The sequence below is a fragment of the Rana temporaria genome, chromosome 5 (genome assembly GCF_905171775.1).
Source record: "Rana temporaria chromosome 5, aRanTem1.1, whole genome shotgun sequence".
Classification (NCBI taxonomy): domain Eukaryota; kingdom Metazoa; phylum Chordata; class Amphibia; order Anura; family Ranidae; genus Rana; species Rana temporaria.
The window spans coordinates 44776176-44799321 of NC_053493.1; the positions used below are offsets into that span (position 1 = coordinate 44776176).

The 23146-nt window shown below is 42.5% G+C and overlaps 1 protein-coding gene across 1 annotated transcript in view; it reads left to right on the forward strand.

The window, feature by feature from the left end:
• Positions 1–23146, forward strand: part of MALRD1 (MAM and LDL receptor class A domain containing 1) — a 529217-nt gene that overhangs the window by 335556 nt on the left and 170515 nt on the right. Inside the window, exons 27-28 of the mRNA XM_040352491.1 lie at positions 425–673; positions 4088–4245. Of these exons, the coding sequence (XP_040208425.1) occupies positions 425–673; positions 4088–4245 (407 nt within the window). The remainder of the gene's footprint in view (positions 1–424; positions 674–4087; positions 4246–23146) is intronic.

A 23146-nucleotide genomic window follows, 5' to 3' on the forward strand; every position in this document is an offset into this window, starting at 1 on the left:
GCGCATATGAGATGCGCTACACCGGCAGAAATATGCGCCGATGTATCTGAATCTGGGCCATAGTGTGGTGGAAAACTAACACTGCACATCACCCTAAATACACCATCCCCACCGTGAAACATGGTGGTGGCAGCATCATGTTGTGGGGATGCTTTTCTTCAGCAGGGACAGGGAAGGTGGCCTGAGTTGATGGTAAGATGGATGGAGCCAAATACAGGGCAATCTTAGAAGAAAACCCGTTAGAGTCTGCAAAAGACTTGAGACTGGGGCGGAGGTTCACCTTCCAGCAGGACAACGACCCCAAACATAGAATGCATTAAGATAATAAAAAAATCTTCTGCCTTTACAATCACTTTAACTTATTTTAATTAACTCAATGCAACATCTACTGAATTCCTTTGGATGTCTGTGTTTGTCTCCCCAGGCTTTTGTCCACCGGGTTTCCTGATTTGTAAAAATAGGAGATGTTACAGGCCAGAAGAGCGATGTGACTTTGTGGATAACTGTGGGGATAACACAGATGAGGGAGACTGTGGCACTTCCTGCACATTTGAAGATGGGCTCTGTGGTTGGCAGAACTCCTTGGCAGACAACTTTGATTGGATATTAGGAGGAAACTCTTCACAAACTCTGAAACCTCAGACTGTGGACCACACAACGGGAAGTGAGGAAGGTGAGCTACAACTTTATTTTAAGGTTTCAGCCTTGAAATTGGGAAGTCCTCGTTGGTGTCCTACTTTTGTGGCTGTCATCTCCATCCTTGTTTTACTAGCTGTGTTGCCAGGAATACAAATGTATATTGGAAGTTCAAAAATTCGGTAGCAGTTTTCTTAGTTTAGATACACTAAATGCATTACTAAGCATGAATTCAGGTAACTTTGTATATTGTCATTGCTCTCATCTCTGCTCCAATAAATGAGTCTTAATGTCATGTTTATGGCGATAGATAAATAACACACTTTGTGAATTCATCATTCCTAACTTGAAAAGATTTTTAAGGTTGTGTGTGGCCCCATTACATAATTTTGAATACATTTACATTGACTTTTCCAATTCCTGCATTTCTCTGAATGATAGCACTGACATTTCAGCACTGAGACATTTTAATGATGTATTCTTGCAAAGATACTAAAGCAGAAATAGTTACATTTTTGCTTTTTAATAAGTTAATAGGCACATACATAGAGACAATTTATAATGGTCCACAATGCTATTTTGCCAACGGCAGTAGAGTTTCCAACATCCTATAGATCAAGCAGCTCCAGGCAATGGCTTCAGTCATTTCCAATGTATTATATTTTAGATCGGAATTAAATCTATTATGCTGGTAACCTTACATTTTTTTTTGGTATCTGTTATTTTCAGTGAAAGGAAAAAGAATAAACTTCTGTTTTGTACGGAAACAGGTAAAGCTGGCCATAGTTAGATCACTTTTTTTTGCCCAGCCAGCGATCAAAAAAATCTGAACAGGTTCCACCATTTGCACATTCGAGGTGGATGGGGAAATCCTCCCTGCTAGGCTGTTGTATTTTGACAGTGGGTACTTCTCTGCTGTTAGGATACACTGATCAGCGCTGCAGCTGCAGCGCTCATTGAACACAAATTATTTCAACAAGCCCATTTGTGAGAAGTCAATCTATAGGTCCTTCTGAACCAGCCAAATTTTGATTAATCTATGGCCAGCTTAAAGGGGTTGTATGGGTTCAGTTTAAAAAAACAGACATGTCATACTTACCTCCACTGTGCAGTTCGTTTTGCACAGAGTGGCCCTGATCGTCCTCTTCTGGGGTCCCATGGCAGCTCTTGCGGCTCCACCCCACAAGAGCTAACTCCCTCTGGGAAACGCTCGAGGGTGTTACCTTGCGGGCACGGTCCCGTGTGATACACTCGGCGGCCATAGTCGCCAAGTGTATGACTCGGTCCTGGCCCCCAGCGCGCGGCGTCATTGATTTGATTGACAGCAGCGGGAGCCAATGGCTGCGCTTCTATTAATCTAACCAATGAACAGCCGATGGCCCTTTTAGAAATCAACGCGGGTACATGCCCACGGAAGTTGGGGGCTCAGGTAAGTAAAACGGGGGTTCGGGGGGGGGATGCATTAAGGTGAGAAAACACAAAGCTTTAGAACCACTTTAAAACTATTTTTAAACATCTTGCCCCCTAGGCCAAATGTCTTCTACAACTAGATTTACCTGTATCCCTGCTTTGGGACGAGGGTGCCACATATTTAAAAAAAATATATAATCTGTAACATTTAATCTAAAATCAAAGTGGAGACTATTTGATTATTTAATCTGGTCATATCTGCTCAGATTAGGTGAACCATTTTTAATGTCTACAGGGACATCTAGCATTAGACCCAGAGGTGTGTTTCCATCATCAATGCCCATTTTTCTTTTGCAAAATACAAACCAGTCATTGTGCTGGTATCTTTCTGCTGGAGATAACACTTTGAGGAAGATTTACTAAAGGCAAATAGACTGCAATTGCTCCAGAGCTTAGTAAATTAGGTAAAGTTTCACTTTGCAAAGAATAACCAATCACGTGCTAGGGACATTAAAAAAAACAGCACATGATTGGATGAGGGTAGTCAGCAGAACTTCTGCTCAGTTACTAAGCTTTGGAGCAACTGCTCTTGCAGAGTACAACTGCAAAGTGCACAGTCTATTTGTCCTTAGTAAATCAACCCCAATGTATTTATGTCCTTGGTAGACAACTGAGATAAGCAGGGGGCAGCCAATATTGTGCAAGTTGCTGTAAACTTCTCTAAGATCAGATGACATGCAACTTGTTCATTTTGTTTTTCTCCTACTCGCAGAAGAACAATGAGGTATGATCTTGTGAAAACAACATGTATTTCTGCCAGGATTCTTATATATTCCTTAGCACTCTATTATTCAGTCCTCCTGACACTCACTGTAAACTAAAACCACTTTGGTTACTTTGCTGTCTTGATTCTCTCTCTTCTTTATACACACAATAGTGTTTGTTTTAAAATGTTCTATTTAATGGTAGTGCCAAAGCTTAAAGGGGTTGTACAGGTAAAAAAAAATCCCCAAATAGCTTCCTTTACCTTAGTGCAGTCCTCCTTCACTTACCTCATCCTTCCATTTTGCTTTTAAATGTCCTTATTTCTTCTGAGAAATCCTCACTTCCTGTTCTTCTGTCTGTAACTACACACCATAATGCGAGGCTTTCTTCCTGGTGAGGAGAAAGCCTCTTGAGGGGGGAGGGGGCGAGCAGGAGTGTCAGGATGCCCACTAACACACAGCTCCTTTCTCTATCTGCAAAGTAGAGAGTGTCCTGACGCTCCTGCTCGCCCCCTCCCCCTCAAGAGGCTTTCTCCACACCAGGGAGAAAGCCTTGCATTATGGTGTGTAGTTACAGACAGAAGAACAGGAAGTGAGGATTTCTCAGAAGAAATAAGGACATTTAAAAGCAAAATGGAAGGATGAGGTAAGTGAAGGAGGACTGCACTAAGGTAAAGGAAGCTATTTAGGGAAAACATGTTTTACCTTTACAAACCCTTTAAGAAAATGACTTAAATCAGACATTGATTCCCTATGTAGTACTTTCTCCATTTTGCATATCCAGACAAATTTCTTACCCAAGTGGCAGTCACTTCTAGAATCTCCAAGCCCCTCTTGTCTATGGTAATGCCACCCCTTGTTTTCTCTCCAAGAGAATGATGATGCCATGTTCACTTTTAAACTCCAGAGCAGCCTTTCCCAACCTTTTTACCCCTGAGGAACCCTCAAAACAATTTTCAAGTCTCATGGAACCCCTGCTAAAACCGAGTCATTGGTGGGTAAGTGTGAAAAATGCCCTTTACATGGCCAGTGGAAAGAATGCCCCCCTTAATTGGTGGTCAGAATGCCCTCTGAAAAGATCATTGGTGTCATGCTCCTGGCTCTGCCAAGTAGTGTTGGTCAATCAGTCGCTCAGCTAAAAAAAAAAATTAGCAACCTCTGGAGGAACCCCAGGGCTCCACAAAACGATGGTTGAGAATGGCTGCTTTAGAGGAAGTTACAACAAATGCCTAACATAATAATCTTTTACCATGTATTTACTCTGACTTTTATTTAAGGTCACTTCCTTTCTCTGGAAACTTCCTTGGTTGGACTGCGTGGTGAAAAGGCTCATATAAAAGGCGCCACATGGAAGGAGTCAGGAGAAAATTGTACACTGAGCTTCTGGTATTACATGTCACCAAAAGCTACTGGCCAAATACGAGTCCTTATCAAAGTAAGAATTTTCTCTTTGTATCATTTAAAGGACAATTCCAGTCTAATGGAAAAGCAACATTTTGTTTTTAAAATGATACGTTGTTAACATTAATTACTGTATTTATTGGCGTATAACACTCACTTTTTTCCCCTGAAAATGGAGGGTAAACTGTGCCTGCGTGTTATACGCAGGGGGCTGTGGAAAGTTTTTTTCCTGAAACTTCCCTCTTAGAGTTAGGGTGCGTGTTATACGCCTGTGCGTGTAATACGTCGATAAATACGGTAAGTAACCCATTTAACATTTTGAACTGCTATCCTTGCCAAGGGAGAACATCTGATATGCTGATACTGCTGGATTTGAGCCTTTTGTGTCTGTTCCCATCCCCTCAACTACAGCATGCTGACTAATTAGCACAGATGGACAAGTACAGACCCTTTTTATCATTGAAGGAGTGCTATTCTTTGCTCTTAAGCTGGCCATGGATCAATATTTGTCTGCTTTTGCAGGGATCGGACAAATTTCAATCCATGTATGGGCTACCTAATTCTATTGATCCAACTAGCCTGTCAGGTTTTTCCCGAAACAATCAGTGCTGCTGGCTATAGCCAGAAACACTGATCATTGTATTTTGCCAGCGGGGGAAGGCTCCTCATCGGCAGAATACATTGGCTCAGTGGGAAGGATTCCCCCATCCACATTGAATGTATGGATGGGAACGTGGTTAATTTTTTTTTTTTATTCAACTCGCTGGTTAAATAAAAAAATATATATTAATGTATTGCTTGGCGCACAGTACTTTTTTCAGTGCAAACCACCAAATGCAGTGGTATGAAACGGCCACACTAGAAACAAATAGGTAGATTCAGGTACATTGGCATAAGTTTAGGGCGGCGTAGCCTAGCCTGTTTAGGCTACACCGCCGTAAATTAGTTAGGCTAGTAGTGATTTTCAATCTACTTACCTGCTAATCTATGGCGGCGTAGCCTCAAACGAGCGGGCGTAAGGGCGCCTAATTCAAATTGGTTGGAGGGGGGCGTGTTGTATGGAAATGAGGCTTGACCTCACGTTTTTTGTTGTTTTTTGCTACTGCGCATGCGCCGGGCGCCTACATTTCCCAGTGCGCATTGCGGCTAAGTACGCCATACGGGCCTATTGATTTTGACGTGGACGTAAACGACGTAACTCCCGATTCGCGGACGACTTGCGCAAACGACGTAAAACATTCGAACCTCGTGGCGGGAAACGACGGCCATACTTTAACATTGTTATTTCACTTCATAGGTGGAATAACTTTAGGCCGCCTAAGGCCTTACGGAAACGACGTAATTCGACTGCGGCGGGCTGGCGTACGTTCGGAAATCGGCGTAAAAGCTCATTTACATAATCTACGCCGGCCGCAATGGAAGCGCCACCTAGCGGCCATCCGAAAAATTGCAAGCTAAGATAGAATGCCGCAAGTCGGCCTATCTTAGCTTTGTTTAAGCGTATCTCTGTTTGAGCATACGCTTAAACATACGGCGGCGTAGATTCAGAGTTAGGTCGGCTTATCTACTGATAAGCTGGCCTAACTCTTTCTGAATCTACCTATAAGCATTTTGCCTTGTCTTGCAGTGGAGGTGCGGTGGGGCTGCACTGGTATAGCCACGCTGGTGTGAATCGACCCTTAGAGAGATTTCACCTGATTTTCGAAGGGTATACACACACCAAAATTTGACCAGTTCAGCAGGAACTGCCTGCTGGTTGAACAAAACTGTGCATTTATACCCTGCTTTAGAGTCTAATTTATAACCATTATATATAATGTGCAATGATTGCCCACACCGCAGATCCCATTTTGCAGTCAATTTATAAAATTCAAGTTGCATGGTGGAGCCAACAGTGACCCCACAGCCTCATGTTTGGTCACCACAGCAGAGGCAGCTCCATGACTGGAGGAAAGCAGTGGAGCCGGTCACATCATGTTCACAGTTCGCATGATCAGGCCCTCCGTTTGGCTATTTTTTGCAAATCCTCCATTTGCTTTAATAGTATTTTTTTTCTTATTATGGGCGTCATAATGCAATACCTTTGCTTTGTAAATCTGTCTCTTACTGCCAAGGTTGTTTCACCAGGCAGGATGTGGGGACAAACTCTCCAACAGCAGCACAAGCAGATTTTTTGTTCATTGTATAGTAAGTACCACAAAAGCAACTGTACAACAGAATTAGCACCATTGACCATGCTCCCAACTGTCCCTGATTTTGAAGGACCATCCATTCCATGATTAGAAAAAATGTCCCTCATTGTTCCTCATTTGTCCCTCAATTTGATCTGATCTATATAGGTGTATATGTAGCACCCTGGTTTTTAGGCAGGGTGTCTCCCAAATTTACCTGCCAGGTATACCTACCATGGCCCATTGTTAGGGATCAATTGATTTCACTGTAATTGCTGCACTTCTCTCTTTTGCCGCTATGGCAAGAAGTGATTGTAATGAAAGTGAAGGAACTGTTATACCTTGTGTTAGAAACTGTTAAAGACTGTTGCCATAGGAGACAGCATTCCTACATATGCAGATGTGGAATCTTGCTTAAGGCTTTTCCCTGCATGGCTGTGCTCCTGTTGAAGTCTCGGAGTCTGACAATTAACATTGCAACTACCTAAGGGTGTCCTGGCCCTGCCCAGTTTTCCCAAAGTTTTGTTAAAGCGGAGCTCCGCCGTAAAAAAACATATTAAAAGCCAGCAGCTACAAATACTGCAGCTGCTGACTTTTAATCTTAGGACATTTACCTGTCCTGGAGTCCAGCGACGTCGGCAGCAGAAGACGAGCAATCGCTCGTCACTCTGTTGCCCCCACCGCCATCCTCTGTGAGGGAACCAGGAAGTGATGCTTTGCAGGTTCACTGCCCGGTTACCTACGGCGCATTCGCGAGTCACGCTGTGCCGTGCTCACTGGTACCCACTCACTGGTTCCCGCTGTGTTCTGGAAGCCGTGTGTTGTGTGTTTCCCTGAACACAATGGGGGGGGGGGGGAGTGATGACGCACTACCTGCAGGTCCCCGCAGAGTGGACTCCCGGAAGTGGGTGCAAATACTATCTGCACCCGCTCCCCCCTGAAAGGTGACGAATGTGACACCGGGGGGGGGGGGGTTCCGATGAGCGGAAGTTCAACTTTAGGGTGGAGCTTCAAGAGAAATAAAAATCTCTTTGCATTCAAAAAGTGTCTGGCGCTCAATGAATCTACCTTGCATTACACCCACTATGCCTTACAACCAACCACATACAGAAGGAGTCAGCTATCTCTGGCCCTGGAGGTCCTCATTAGGCTGAAGGAGGCCGGAGACCTTGCTACATATATAAAATGCACTATTTATCTTTCAAAAAGTGTTTCACAGAGCTAAACCTTTCACCCTGGTTCATACTGGTGCGATTTGACATGTCAAATCGCATGTCAAATTGGCGGCATTAGCCGGCAATGACAAAGAAGGTTTTTCACCCTAATGCATAGAATGTATTAAGGGGAAAAACACTGAAGGTTTACAACCCCTTTGATGCTGATTGCCGGTGCATGCAAGCCCCCTACACAGCGTGCACAAAAATTATACACATGTACGTGATTTTGCCCAGCCAGGCGCCGCCCTGCCTAAGTGTACGGTGGGCGGTCTGGAAGCGGTTAAGGGGGTGTGGCAAGGGTTGTGTCCTATGCCCACATGCTTTTGCTAATATGTGTCACTCGTTCCTATCTCAAAAAGTTGGTATGCATGTAGCATGGATGTCACCATATACACTATATTACCAAAAGCATTGGGACGCCTGCCTTAACATACACATGAACTTTAATGGCATCCCAGCCTTGGACCGTAGAGTTAAATTTTTAGTTGGCCCACACTTTGCAGCTATAACAGCTTCAACGGTTGAGGTCAGAACAGTCAAGTTCCTCCACCCCAAACTCATTCATCCATGTCTTTATGGACTTTGCTTTGTGTAGTGGTCCAAATCATTTGGTGGAGGGGGGATTATGGTGTGTTTTTTTTTCAGGGGTTGGGCTTGGCTCCTTAAGGAAACTCTTAAGGAGTCAGCATACCAAGACATGTTGAACAATTTCATGCTCCCAACTTTGTGAGAACAGTTTGGGGATGACCCCTTCCTGTTCCAATATGACTGAGCACCAGTGCACAAAGTAAGGTCCATAAAGACATGGATGAGCGAGTTTGGGGTGGAACATCTTGACCCGATAGAACACCTTTGGGATGAATTAGAATTGAATTACTGTGGGCCAGGCCTTCTCATTCAACATCAGTGCTTGACCTCACAGATGCACTTCTAGAAGAATGGTCAAACATTCCCATAGATACCATATTTGCCGGCGTATAAGACAACCTTTTACACTTAAAGATATGGCTCAAAAATCGGGGGCCGTCTTATACGCCAGATGCAGACTGTGGGTGTCCATTTTTTAAAAGCCCTGCCTCCTCGTGGTGTTCCGTGATAGGCGGAACACTCAGTTCCCAGAAGAGCCTGTTTTTAGTGTTCCGCCTATCACGGACATTGTCTCGTCCTCGGCCTCGGACAAGAGGACGTCCGTGATAGGCGGAACACTGAACACAGACTCTTCTTGGAAACTGAGTGTTCCGCCTATCACGGAACAGCACGAGGAGGAGGCGTGGCTTTAAAAAAATGGACGCCCGCAGTCTGACTCACTCTGCCAGGCATAAAGGAATGAAGATCGGTGAATTGAGGTGAGGCAATGGCACAGTGAGGTGTGGTGAGGCAATGGCACAGTGAGGTGAGGCAAGGCAATGGCACAGTGAGGTGGGAAGGGGGTCATCTTATACAGCGAGTATATCCCAAAACCAAAATTTTAGCTGGAAAATTAGGGTGTCGTCTTATACGCCCAGTCGCCTTATACGCCGGCAAATACGGTACATTACTAAACCTTTTGGACAGCCTTCCCAGAAGAGTTAAAGCTGTTATAGCTGCAAAGGGTGGGCCAACTCAATATTGAACCCTACGGAATAGGACTGGGATGCCATTAAAATTCATGTGCGTTTAAAGGCAGGCGTCCCAATACTTTTGGTAAGAGTGTGTAAATATTGGTGCTTCATTGAAACAGGCTGTTCTGCATATGGGAGTCTACATAGAAAAGCAATAATCTACCTGGCGCATGTGCCAAGGTAAGTACGGGAGCTGTATTATCTTGTAGAGAGATTAAACTTATGCTGACCATGCATGCACCAGCCTTTTGAAGTGAAATACCGAGGTCTGTTTGCTCTGTATGCAAAACTGCACTTTGCACATTATCCGAGCTCTTTGAACTGTCTTTTTGAATAACTTGGATTTTAGTATTCCGCAGCAGTATTCTTCTACACGATAAGTTAACAGTTTCTAAATATGCATTAGTCTTTTGCTTCTTGTGAGAACATTGTAAATGCTGAATTTTCATATCCCAAAGCATATTTGCTTTTTGTAATAATGTTTGACACTAGCAAAGTTGATTGTCATTCTATAGCTGGCTATATAACTAAAACATATCACTGGTAAGAAAAACTAGATTTGCCTTCTATTTATTAAAGGCGTATGTTGGATTAACATGATTAAAATACTTACTGGCAGATAAAGCTATATTAGCCACCGAAGAAACAAGATTTTTCTCCATCTGGCCCACCGTCGAAGTGTTATTCATGTTATGATTGGACTCTCCTGGGAACACAAGTGATGTGGATCAATACTGAAATGAGTAACTCTATTGCAAGTGGTTGAGGAGGAACTTTTGAAAAGTCTAGCCACTGTATTTAAACTAAGGCAACTATTATCATGAGTCTTCAAGTGATGGCAAAATCCATAAAGAACTGTAAATCCTTTGAGCACTTAAAGCTACACGGTTGACTGATTATAGGCTTTAAGATAGTAGTTTCAGTTAAAAGATGTTTTCATGGCACAAAATTGTTATTCTTTTGTTAAGAGTTTCTGCTGGAAGTAAATGGAGTCGGCTGCACAGGTGAGCCACAATAATTTGTTAACGAGAAGGCCTGAGTAAATATATAAAATACCTTTAAAGCGGAAGTCCCCAATAACTCTTAGGCCCCTTTCACATGGGGCTTGCTCAGCGGGGATCGTTTTGTTAATCCCTGCTGAGCCGGCGGATGACAGGGCGGTCCCCACACACTGTGCAGGGACCGCCCTGTCTTTTCTCAACTCTCCCCTATGGGGGGATCAGATGAACACGGACCGTCTGTCCGTGTTCACCCGATCCGATCCGCCAGATGGATGGAAAAGTAGGTTTTTCCTCCGTCACACTTTGGCGGATCGGAGCGGGTCGGATGTCAGCGTGCCTGTCACCGCTGACATCCGTGGCTCCATAGAGGAGCACAGAGCGCCCAGTCAGGTCCGCCTAAAAAACTGGCAGGCGGACCTAAACGGTCAGCCCGTGTGAAAGAGCCCCTACAAGTCCAAGTATCCTCCAAGTGTACAGTTCAACAGTCCTTCACCCCTGAAATCATTGCAATGTTGCATATCCATCAGGTGGGTCACTATAGGACCCAAATACCGCGTACACACGACCATTTTTCATGTCATGGAAAAAAACTATGTTTTTCTCAACGTGATTCCTCTCAAGCCTGCCTTGGATACACACGATCGTGATAAAAAATGCTCGAGCAAAGCGCGGTGACATACAACACGTACGGCGGCACTATAAAGGGGAAGTTCCATTCGAATGGCGCCACCTTTTACGCTGATTATGCAAATTTCCCTTCTCACAACTTGCTTCTGAGCATGCGCGTTTCCCCCCCCCCCCATCGTTAAAGCCTACACACAACAATTTTTCACAACGAGAAGAACAACGACGTGAAAAACGACAAGAAAAATGCTCTGGAGCCTACACACGATCGTTTTTAATGACCAATTTAAAATATTGCATTTTTCTCATCATAAAAAACGGTCGTGTGTACGCGGCAATAGTACTGACCCATAGGGCTGACAAAAAAAATATGTGGTCAAGGTCGATTAATCGAAACGAGTGTTGACACACCAGAAAGACACATTAAATCACATGCACATATGTAAGTGGGCTGTTTTTTTTTTTAATCACTTGCTTACAGGGCACTTTCACCCCCTTCCTGCCTAGACCATTTTTCAGCTTTCAGCGCTGTCACACTTTGAATGACAATTGTGCGGTCATGCAACGCTGTACCCAAATAACATTTTTTATAATTTTTTTCCCCAAAAATAGAGCTTTCTTTTGGTGGTATTTGATCACCTCTGCGGTTTTTATTTCTTGCACTATAAATAAAAGAAGTGGGACAAGTTTGAAAAAAAACACAATATTTTTTACTTTTTGCTATAATAAATATCAATAAAAAAAAAAAAAATCCTCAGTTTAGGCCGATATGTATTCTTCTACATATTTTCGGTAAAAAATCGCAATAAGCTTATATTGATTGGTTTGCGTAAAAGTTATAGGGTCTACAAAATAGGGGATAGATTTATAGCATTTTTATTATTATTATTATTTTTACTAGTAATGACGGTAATCAGCGTAATCGTGACTGCGATATTGCGGCGTATACAGTGTGACAATATTGCAACAACCACCCATTTATTCTCTAGGGTCTCTACTAAATATATATATAATGTTTGGGGGTTCTAAGTAATTTTCTAGCAAAATAAAAGATTTTAACTTGAAACCAACAAATGTCAGAAAAAGGTTTAGTGTTTAAGTAGTTAAACCTTCCTCATTTATACACAGAAGTGTATTCCTTTGATGTAAAGGACAAATTGTTACAATGTTTAGACTTAGGCCTCGTACACACGACTGAGAATCTCGTCGTAAAAGAAACGTTGTTTTCCTCGACGAGGTTCTTGTCAAGCTTTCTTTGCATACACACTGTCAAGACAGAATCTCGTTGTTCTCAAACGCGGTACGACGGCACTATAAAGGGGAAGTTCGATTCCACTGGCGCCACCCTTGGGGCTGCTTTTGCTAATCTCGTGTTACCGCGTGTTAGTAAAAGTTTGGTGAGAGACGATTCACGCTTTTCAGTCTGTTACAGCGTGACGGATGTGCTATCTCCATTACGCTAGTTTTACCGAAGTTGCACTCCCGTCTCATACTTGATTCTGAGCATGCGCGGGTTTTTAAGACTCGGAAAAGCATAAACACGAAAGTGTTTCTTGTCGTAAACCAGTCTGACGAGAAACACGACAAGTAAATTGAGACTCCCGACGAGAAAAAAGAGAGCAGGTTCTCTTCTTTTCTCGTCAAGATCCACGACAGTTTTCTCGATGAAAAACATTCACATGACCGCAAGTTATGAAACGGGAGCGCTCGTTCTGGTAAAACTACCATTCATAATGGAGTAAGCACATTCATCACGCTGTAACAGACAGAAAAGCACGAACCGTCTTTTACTAACACGGAATCAGCTAAAGCAGCCCCAAGGGTGGCGTCATCCACATGGAACTTCCCCTTTATAGTGCCGTCGTACGTGTTGTACGTCACCGTGCTTTGCTAGAGAATTAAAAAAAAAATTAAAAACCGATGGTGTGTGGGCAACGTCGTTTTTAATGATGAAGTTGGAAAAACGTTGTTTTTTCTACATGCCGAAAAACATAGTTTTTTTTTTAATGCCGAAAAATGATCGTGTGTACGCGGCATTAGTTTCACTGCTAAAGAATGTTGTGATACTTAGCAGACTGCCCAGATTTTTTCTTTTTTTCTTTTGACAGCTCAGCTGTCGGCTTCAGCAGAGCAGAGAGAATTCTCTGCAGTGGCGGCTGGTGCCAAACCATTGTCGCCACTGTGCCCATCAATCACTGTGCCCATCAATTGTCGCCATTGTGCCATGCCATTGTCCCCACTGTGCCCACAAATTGCTGCCACATTGCCCCTTAAATGCCGCCAGATTGCCCCCCCGCCTGGCACTTACCTTTCTCGGTCACCCATCCTCGAATCCTCCTTCATGATCCCTCGAAATAGTCCCGCCCTTCAATGTCGCTTCAGCCAATCAGGTTACGGTGAACTGGATTGGCTGAGACGCCTGTCAGTGTTAACCAGGGAACACACACCCCGTGCGTCCCCATGTTAACTATTTGGAAGCTGATTACAGCCCTCAGGCTGTAGTTGGAAAGCCTACCAGAGCCGCTGGCTCCGATAGACACTTCCAAAGCAAACCAGCTGCCGTTATTCAGATGGCTGGCGCTCACCAGGGGGCCAACCATCTGAATTGTGGGCAGCGGCGACAATACATAGATTCATGCAATGCATGAATCTGTGTATTGTTTTTCAGTGGCGGTGCAGGAGCAAGAGGGGGCGGCACTCCTGCGCCCTCTATGGACGCACCGCCACTGATTCTCTGCATAGAAAGATTGGGAAATACTTTGTCAAGATTGCAACGGGGAAAAAATTGCGATAGCGATTCTTGACTATTAATCGTGCAGCTGTACTACATACTGTATAAGAAAGGGAAAAAAAGAATAGTAAAGCAGGATGGGATAAGTTTGTTGAGCTGTGTGGGCCAGAACAGACTGCTTTATAAAGTTTCCTAAATTGCCCACATACCTGTAACAAAACCTATGCATTTTATTTTCTCAGGTCATTGAACGGAGTCACCAAGTCAAATGTTAAATAAATGAAATACGGCTCCATCTTTTAGCCAGATAGTAACAGAAACGCTTTACTGGGTTAAACGTTTGTTAAAGCAGAGATTGCTGGCTGAATTTTTTTCATTTCAGACATTTTTGTTGGTTTTAGTTTGGCTGGTTTATTGTTGACATCTTAGTTCAAGGACTGGTTTTCAAACAATTTGTGTCAAAAGTATTACAGAATGATACTTCAGCCTAGTGAAAGTTTAGACTATCCCTTCCTGGTCCAGGCTCTTATTTAAAACATAGTGTACCTCTCTGTTTCTATTCGCTCCACCAAAATATTTCAGGAGCAGGAACTCAACCACGACCCGTTCAGATTTCACAAACAGTAGAAGGGTCTTAAAGGGGCATTAAATATCAGAATTGCTTTACATACAGTAGAGTGCAGAGTTCAGGGGGTTACAAAGCTGTCACTTGTAAACACAGAAACCAGACTTCTGTGTTTACAAGTGATTGTGGTGAGCAGGCACCAAAGGGTCTGAGCCAGAGGTGGTGGAACTGAGTTCCCCCTGAAAAAAAGCCCTGGGGACACCTGCCTTTACATGCACATAAACTTTCATGGCATCCCAGTCTTAGTCCATAGGGTTCAATATTGAGTTGGCCCACCCTTTGCAGCTATAACAGCTTCAACTCTTCTGGGAAGGATGTCCACAATGTTTAGGAGTGTGTCTATGGGAATGTTTGACCATTCCTCCAGAAGCACATTTGTGAGGTCAGGCACTGATGTTAGACAAGAAAGCCTGACTTGCAGTCTCGGCTCTAATTCATCCCAAAGGTGTTCTGTTGGGTTAAGGTCAGGACTGTCAAGTTCCTCCACCCCCAAACTCGCTCATTCATGTCTTTATGGTCCTTGCTTTGTGCACCAGTGGAGGGGAGATTATGGTGTGGGGATGTTTTAATGGGTTGGAATTGGGTTTCAGTGAAGGGAACTCTTAAGGCGTCAGCATACCAAGACAGTTTGGACAACTTCATGCTACTATCTTTGTGGGGACAGTTTGAGGATGGCCCCTTCCTGTTCCAACATTGCACACCAGTGTACAAAGCAAGGATCATAAAGACATGGATGAGCGAGTTTGGGGTGACCCCATAGATCACCAACGCATAATGCCATTTTAACCTTTTTACTCCGGTATTATGACAGCAATCCACACCATCTGATTCTGATTGGTAATACCCTTCAAAACTTCCAGGCATTGAATTATGAAATTAGAGCAAGATTTTTCACAAACTGTCACACCTCCAATCAAGTACTTGAATAATCAACATCTACCTTGACACATTCCCTGGTGATAGGATTAAGCTGACTTGCCCATGTAGCTATAACTGTTGGGATATGTTCCTGACACTCATTAGAGCTGAGGAAACTGTTTAAATAAGCAACAAACTGTCTTCACAAGTTGATTGTGACTAACTGCTGCTGGCTATGCCATGATTTATAATACGGTATATATAAATGAGAACCTTCACATACCAACAGCCATGGAAACTGAAGTGCCCTGGGAGCCTTTGGCCCTCGTTGGTTCAGAGTTTGAAGGCATGCAACACTTTCAAATAATAGAAGATAAAGGGGAGGCTTACTACCCAAAGCTAAATGGCAGGGACATTTTCATGCTGCTTTTTTGAACATAAAATCTAATTTACTATTCTAATTTACATATTTTACTGTACTTTTTTTAGGCAATGAATTTGTCTGTATTTCAATATGACGAACCTTCCTGCATGCAGCATTATAATAATTTATTGCTAGTGCATAAAACTGGTCCTCTTAAAATCAAATGCCCATGTACATTGGAGCCTTGCAACTCATATTTACAGAATTTATTAGCTAAAATTTTCATGTGCAGTACATTTAATTAATTTAAGATCGCCATCAGGAGATTTTGCAATCTCTGCCATCTTTTGCAAGCAGATTAAGTTCCTCAGTAACACTATACTTCATCTGAATTACAATTTAATGAAAAATACAATTTGAATTATAAGAAGCCTTGATGCAGAATCTAGTTAAAAGATAAATTCAACATCTTAGATCGAATCAAGGCATGCCTATTTTTTTTTCCTGATAAAAAAAAAATACCTTGTTGGTATGCAAACGAAAAGGTTTAATAGGATTTTATGTTAATTTCATGGCTAGATCAGAATTTTTTCTTTTTCAATGCACCTTTTATTTTACTTTCAAGGGTTTTATTCTAGTCATTCTTTAGAGATGCCTTAATGTCTTTCTTTGGGATATATTTATTAAACTGCAGGTGGATTAACTGTAGGAATTAAACAGTTTTTGATTGTGGATTTGCTCTTGAAAAGACTATGTAAATTTCAAATCAATTTATATTATGCATAATTGTGCTATTTACTTAGGCTGTAGGAAGACAGAAGACTCTAGGTGTGTCTAGATCCAAATAGGATTTCACAATTATTTTGTTTGCGCAGGCTGTTTACACTTGGTGGTACATTTTTAATATATTTGGTTTGTGAATGTCTCGCCATTCGACAAAAAGTCATAATTAATATCTGTGATGTTTGTAATACGTATGACATGTCAGTTTCTATGGAGTTTTGCAGGATGAATGTGACACACCCAAACATTCGATCCCAAGAGAAAAAAAAACTTGAAAACATTAATTCAGAAGAGTTAAAGACCATTCAACAAATACATTAAATAGCCTAACAACATAAGCTAAGGCAGGGATAAGTCACTAGATGTTAGCGGGTGGCAACTTCCTAAAACCCATGATCTAGGACAGTGATGGCGAACCTTGGCACCCCAGATGTTTTGGAACTACATTTCCCATGATACTCATGCACTCTGCAGTGTAGATGAGCATCATGGGAAATGTAGTTCCAAAACATCTGGGGTGCCAAGGTTCGCCATCACTGATCTAGGACGTTTTTACATTTAGCAGTGGTAGCAATACCGACTGCTAAATGTTTCAGTTCCTGCTGCAAGTGGAGGTTTGTTTCAGCCGACCACCAGTACGTTCAGCCATTCTTGAACCTCACAAACAGTGGATGAATCTGCAGCTCATAAAAATTGTACACAGTGCAGAGGTCTCATTATTTCCCCATCTGGCTAAATGTCCTTAGCCTATAGTGTTAGGCCCCGTACAGACGAGCGGACAGTCCGATGAAAACGGTCCGTTTTCATCGGACATGTCCGCTCGGAGATTTCAGTCTGATGGTTGTACACACCTTTAAACCGGAATCCGCACGGACAGACAGAGCGGTGACGTGGCCGCGCCGCGACGATGACGCGGCGACGTGCGCGACCCTGGAAGGTTAATGCTTTCACGCATGAGTCGAATCACTTCGACGCATGCGAGGGATGGCGGCCCAGCGGACATGTCCGGTAAGTCGTACAGACGACCGAACATGTCCGACGGACAGGTTTCCAGCGGACATGTTTCTTAGCATGCTAAGAAACATTTGTCCGCTGGAAACCTGTCCGATCCGCCGGACATTTGTCCGGTCGGCCGTACACGCGACCGAATATGTTTGCTGAAACTGGTCAGCGGACCAGTTTCAGCAGACATGTTCGGTTGTGTGTACGAGTCCTTAGGCTTTTTGCTCTATTGTTCAAATGGTCTTTGACTCTAGTGGTCGAAAGTTCTCAAAGTTTTTTCTCTTTGGATTGACTGTTGGGGAATGTTTTTATTACTTGTAAAGAGAATGCAAAGTAGTTTTGTTTATTTAATATGGTCAAGTCTAAAAAAACTAAATTTTCAAATATTGCTTATTGAAGGCCAACTCAAGGTTGTGCACCCCCCCTAGTCCTGTGGCTCTCCCGTCTCTCCCTGGAGCCCCTCTCATTGATACTTGTTTAATTGTTTAGTGTGCATGCCTTTTTCCAGCTGTCTATGGACAATTTTTGTAACACATGGGGCTCTCTGAATTTTCATGTCTTCTCTGGTGATGGGTGGTCACTGCAGAAAAAGTTTCTAAAATAATGACATAAGTGAAGTTCTCTCCAGGATTCCCCTATGAGTCCAGGGCAGCTTGATGACACCCCCCCCCCCTTCCCCCAGATGTGTGTTATTATCACCCTGGACTCACACAAAGCACACTGCCTGCATGCTTTTTGAATGCTTGTGTTGCCATCTCTGCTAGAAAGAAGGGGACTGTCTATGGTTTAAAGGGTATAGAGGTCTAAATTCTGATTTACATTGGTAAACATGAATGTGATTTATTACATATTATTCACATAAAGTATATACAATAAATAAACATACATACATAAATACAATTTAATAAATACACATTAGATCCCCTTAAAGGGGTTGTAAAGGTTTGTTTTTTATTTTCTAAAAAGGTTCCTTTAAGCTAGTGCATTGTTGGTTCACTTACCTTTTCCTTCGATTTCCCTTCTAAATGTTTTTTTTCTTTGTCTGAATTTCTCACTTCCTGTTTCTCCTCAGTAAACTTGCCACCATCATCCGAGTGGTGGTTAGTCGGTCAGAACAGCTTACTGAACAGCTTACTTTGTTATAAATTCTTTATTTAATTTTTTTTTGTTATTCTTATACAAGGACACTTAAACATCGCCATTGAACAGCATAAATCTCTAAAACAATTCTGTTCTTCTTAAACAAAAATACCTTTTCTATACATTGACTTTTAATCATTTCTAACACGTAATAAGAAAACCAAAAGACTATCCTCTCCTCTTTGCTGCCCCCTTTACACTAGTCTATTATAGTAATCTATCCTTGTTAAGATTCAGATAACCTGGGCCCTCCCCCGGTTATCCCCCCCTACATACTTCTACGCTTTAAGCCATAGAAAAAGAACAAAGAAAAGAGAAGAAGAAAAGACAAGAATTTAGAACAGAAAAATAAAATAAAAAATATAGAATATGTAATATAGGGGGCCCATATTTCTCTAAGGCCAGGTTCACACCTATGCGAATTGAGTGCGGTTTAAACCTCATCTAATTCGCAGGACATTTCAAAATACATTGTTTTCAATGAGGCTGGTTCACATATGTGCGATGCATCCGCACTGCGTATTGCCTCCAAACCGCATGCGGTTTTTATGTCTTGCGGTGCGAATTTAGTCCCATTATCTTCTATGGGTACGCATCTAATTCGCACATGTGTTCAGTTCTCTGCAGGAGTTTCTCTCATTCAGCTCAATACAATTCTCCCCCACTCTCCTCTCACCCGGAAGTTCTCCCAGGTCTCCAAATTCGCACCTGATCTGCAGCTAAACCGCAGTTGATCTGCAGAACACCCTCTAGAGAAATCTGCAACGACAACGCAGCTCAAAAAAGCAACGCACTAGTGTGATTCCGGCCTAAACGTGTCCTCCTGCTCCCTTAACATCATGGTAAGGTTTTCCATTTGCTGGATTTCAGTAATTTTCACGAACCATTGTGGTCTTCTTGGTGAGATAGTGCTTTTCCAGAGCACAGCAATACATGCTTTTGCCGTTGTAAGCAGGTGTCTCACCAATGATTTTTTATATTTTTCCATCGATATCGGAATATCGAGCAACAGAAAAGCTTCCGGATTCTCTCCAAGAGATACATCAGTTATTTCTTTAATAGATTCTGAAATCATTTTCCAAAAATCTTTTATACCCTCGCATTCCCAGAGTATGTGTATCAAAGTTCCCACTTCTCTTTGACATCGCCAACATAAATTCGATTCCTGAGAAAAAATCTGATTCAGAACTACTGGGGGTTCTATACCACCTACTCAAGATCTTATACCCCCCTTCTTGATATCTAGTTGCCAGTGATGCCCTGTGTGTGAACCTGAATATTCTGTTCTTCTGGGTCTCGGAAAACGTAACTCCCAGATCTCTCTCCCATGCCTGTATAAAACCTAATTCTTGTGGAGTTTTTAGTTAGTTTACCAGAGCATAAAGCAGAGACAGCGAATGTCTCACAGAGTCCCCTTTTAAACATAGCTTCTCAAATTTGGTAAGTGTCGCTATCTCCGTCACCTGCCTTGAAATTGAGCGAAGAAAAGCGCTTAACTGCCTTCTCCTAAATGGATCTAATTCCTCTAAAAATTCACACTCGATCTCCTCGCTCGATATTACACGATTATCCTTCAAAAAATGTGTCAGTCTGGTTTTACCCCGTCGTTTTAAACTCATGAAACCCTGATCTTTTAGGCCAGACTCAAAAGCCAGGTTACCCAGGATCGGTATCATCAGGCTCGTTTCCGTCGCTCTATTTTTTTTTTTTTATATCTTTTTAACTGAGCTGATAGTTGCCCCTATCGTCGGATGTCGCTTCGCTGCCTGCGGTATCACAGATTCCGTAAGCCAAACTAGGCCCTCCAAGGGTAACTCAGGCATTGCTTGTTCCATATGAATCTATGGATTGTCTTTTGGAGCTACACACCATTCCAATACTCTCGACAGGTGTGATGCCTCGTAATAAGAGACTGGGTCTGGAAATCCCACCCCACCTTTTTCCTTTGGTAGAGTCAGAATGTCTCTATGCACTCTTGCTGGTTTTCCCAGCCCATATAAACCCGGCGAACTTTGCTCTCGGATCTCTCAGGAACCCTTGGGGAATCCTAATCTGAAGTGTCTGTAACAGATATAATAATCTCAGCATTACATTCATTTTTATAATGTTGATTCTACCGAACCACTGAACAGCTTACTAAGGAGGAACAAGAAGTGAGAAATTCAGACAAAGAAAACAAAAAAAATAACATTTAGAAGGGAAATCGAAGGAAAAGGTAAGTGGACCAACAATGCTCTAGCTTAAAGGAACCTATTAAGAAAATAAAAAACAAACCTTTACAACCCCTTTTAAGATACAATGAAAGTATGGACAATTTGGAGCAAAAAACAAAAACATCCAGTACCTTCTTTATTAGGCATTGTTGTATTGAAGAGATGAAGGGGGTAATGTTAAGCCTCAAAAGTACAGTTGCCCTAAAATCATTACCTCAGCTTGTCCACAGATATCCTCTACTGTCTCATGTGTCTGATTTTGGCTTCCCTTCTGACACTGCCTGCTCTGTTATCCTCCTGGCTCTGAACTCTGGCTCTGATCTTCCAATTTTCTCAGTGCTACTACAGACCTGCCACGTCTCATAGGCGCCACCTGTCTGCAGCCAATACTTGCCACATCAGAAACTTTCAATATCAGGCAAACAATCCTGAAGAACAATTTAGGAAAAAGCCCAAAACATGTCAACATCTTTCCAAAGTGTGGGATTCTTACTTACTCAATCTCCATATCATTAGAACAGAACCAAGGACCCCAGCTTTGCAAAGCAACAGTGCTATCCACTGAGCCACTCACTACTTTGTGCAGGCCTTTGCTATGCTAAAGATTAATAAAAAAAAGTGGAAAGAGAAGAGCCGAGTTGATCATTAATTTGACGATCTTCCCTTCCCCAACTCAAGGCAAAGTCACTTTGAAATTAACCAATGTAACAGTATTGATGTTTCCATTTCTTTGTTGCACTGGGAATTTTAATGAGCTGGTGTTTAAATAATAACCCTGTCCCTCTTAAATTTTACCATATACCTTGTTTTGACTTTTTTTTTCTACATTAATCTGTGGATTTAATGACCTCTGACCCCTTGAGATCCTTTTCACATAATAAATTGACCAGCATAAACTGTATAAGGCATTTTTGTAACTTCCATGAAGGAACAAATTAATTAACATCACTCAGAACCTGCTCGTCGGAGGATTAATGATGCAGCAGCTGTGGCTTATGTGATACATTATGCTTTTATACGTTGAGGCTAGCATTCAGGAAAAATGTAGCGTGAAGAATGAAGGCTGTTTTAAATCCCATGTTCACCTTATTCACCTTTTTTATATCTTCTGCTTGTGCCATATTTTCTGTGCCTGCTTCACTTGCTCTGTTACATTTATTCATTTTCCATCCCTTCCATGCTGCTTTCTTTTTTTCTTCCTCTTTTTTCAAAATGTCTTGAATTGGCAGCAATTGACTACATGTAATAGTGTTGACTATGTTGGTGCATTATATATTGGGATGTGGCTGAGCCAGATTTCATTGAGTTGGTGGCTATTTCTTATTTAACTATTTTACCATACAGATGTTGCTGTTGGTGACTCATTTTTAAAGCGGAGGTCCACCCGATTTTTTTTTTTAAAAAGCCAGCAGCTACAAATACTGCAGCTGCTGACTTTTAAAAAATGGACACTTACCTGTCCAGTGCACTCGCAATGTCAGCAGATGAGGCTAAGCAATCGCTCGGTCCTCGGCTGCTTCCGCCACCATCCTCGGTGAGGGAATCAGGCAGTGAAGCCTTGCTCGATTCCATACTGCGCATGCTCGAGGATCGCGGCGTGCCATCACTGGTCCCCGCTCTCTCTCCTGAGAACAGTGTTTCCCAGAAGACAGTGCGGGGGGGGGGGGGGGTGACGTGACAAGGCAGAACCCGGAAGTAGTGCAAATACCTCTCTTAGACAGGTATCTGCACCCCCTTCCCCCCTGAAAGGTGCCAAATGTGACACCGGAGGGGGGGGGATCCAAAAAGCGGAGGTTGACTTTTTGGGTGAACCTCCGCTTTAAAGCAAAGCTGTGCTTTCTCATACAGGACATAATAACAGGATCAATGTAATGCCCTATTGCCCAGTAGCCCATGCTCACCTTTGCTTTGCTCCCCACCATTTTGCTTATCCACCAGAAGCAGGAAAAAGCCTTGTTACAGTTAGAGTATGTAATATTTGGTGGAGTCAAGGATCACCAGCCAGCCGAGTTGGTAAAAGCAAAGAGTCCGTATTTTCCAAAAGATAAATGAAAACTGCAAATTTCAGCAGGAAAACAAACAGAGCAGTCCATCCACCTCTGATATAAATCAAACCTTAACCCCCCTGGCGGTATTCCAGAGCGTGACTCGGGGTGGATTTTTTGTTCTAAAATCGGTATCCCAGGGTCACGCTCGGGGTAGCTATGCAGAGCCTGCAGCGCGCGCTGGCTTAACTTGTTCCTGGATCTTATAGATTACAGTACTGTATGTAAAAAATACACACACCCTCTTTGTCCCTAGTGGTCTGCCCAGTGTCCTACATGTACTTTTATATAATAAAAACGGTTCTTTCTCCCTGCAAACTGTAGATTGTCCATAGCAACCAAAAGTGTCCCTTTATGTCAAAAATGGTTTTAGATCAGCTAGAAAACAGCGATAATAAATTATAATCACTTGCAGAATTGAGCGATAGCGATTTGTGGGGAAATTCGTCATAAAAAATAAAAAAATAATGACAGCAACAATTCTGCAACTGAGCAAATTTCAGTGATTTTGAGTTGATTACATTATTGAATCATTTTTATTATAATTATATTATTATTTG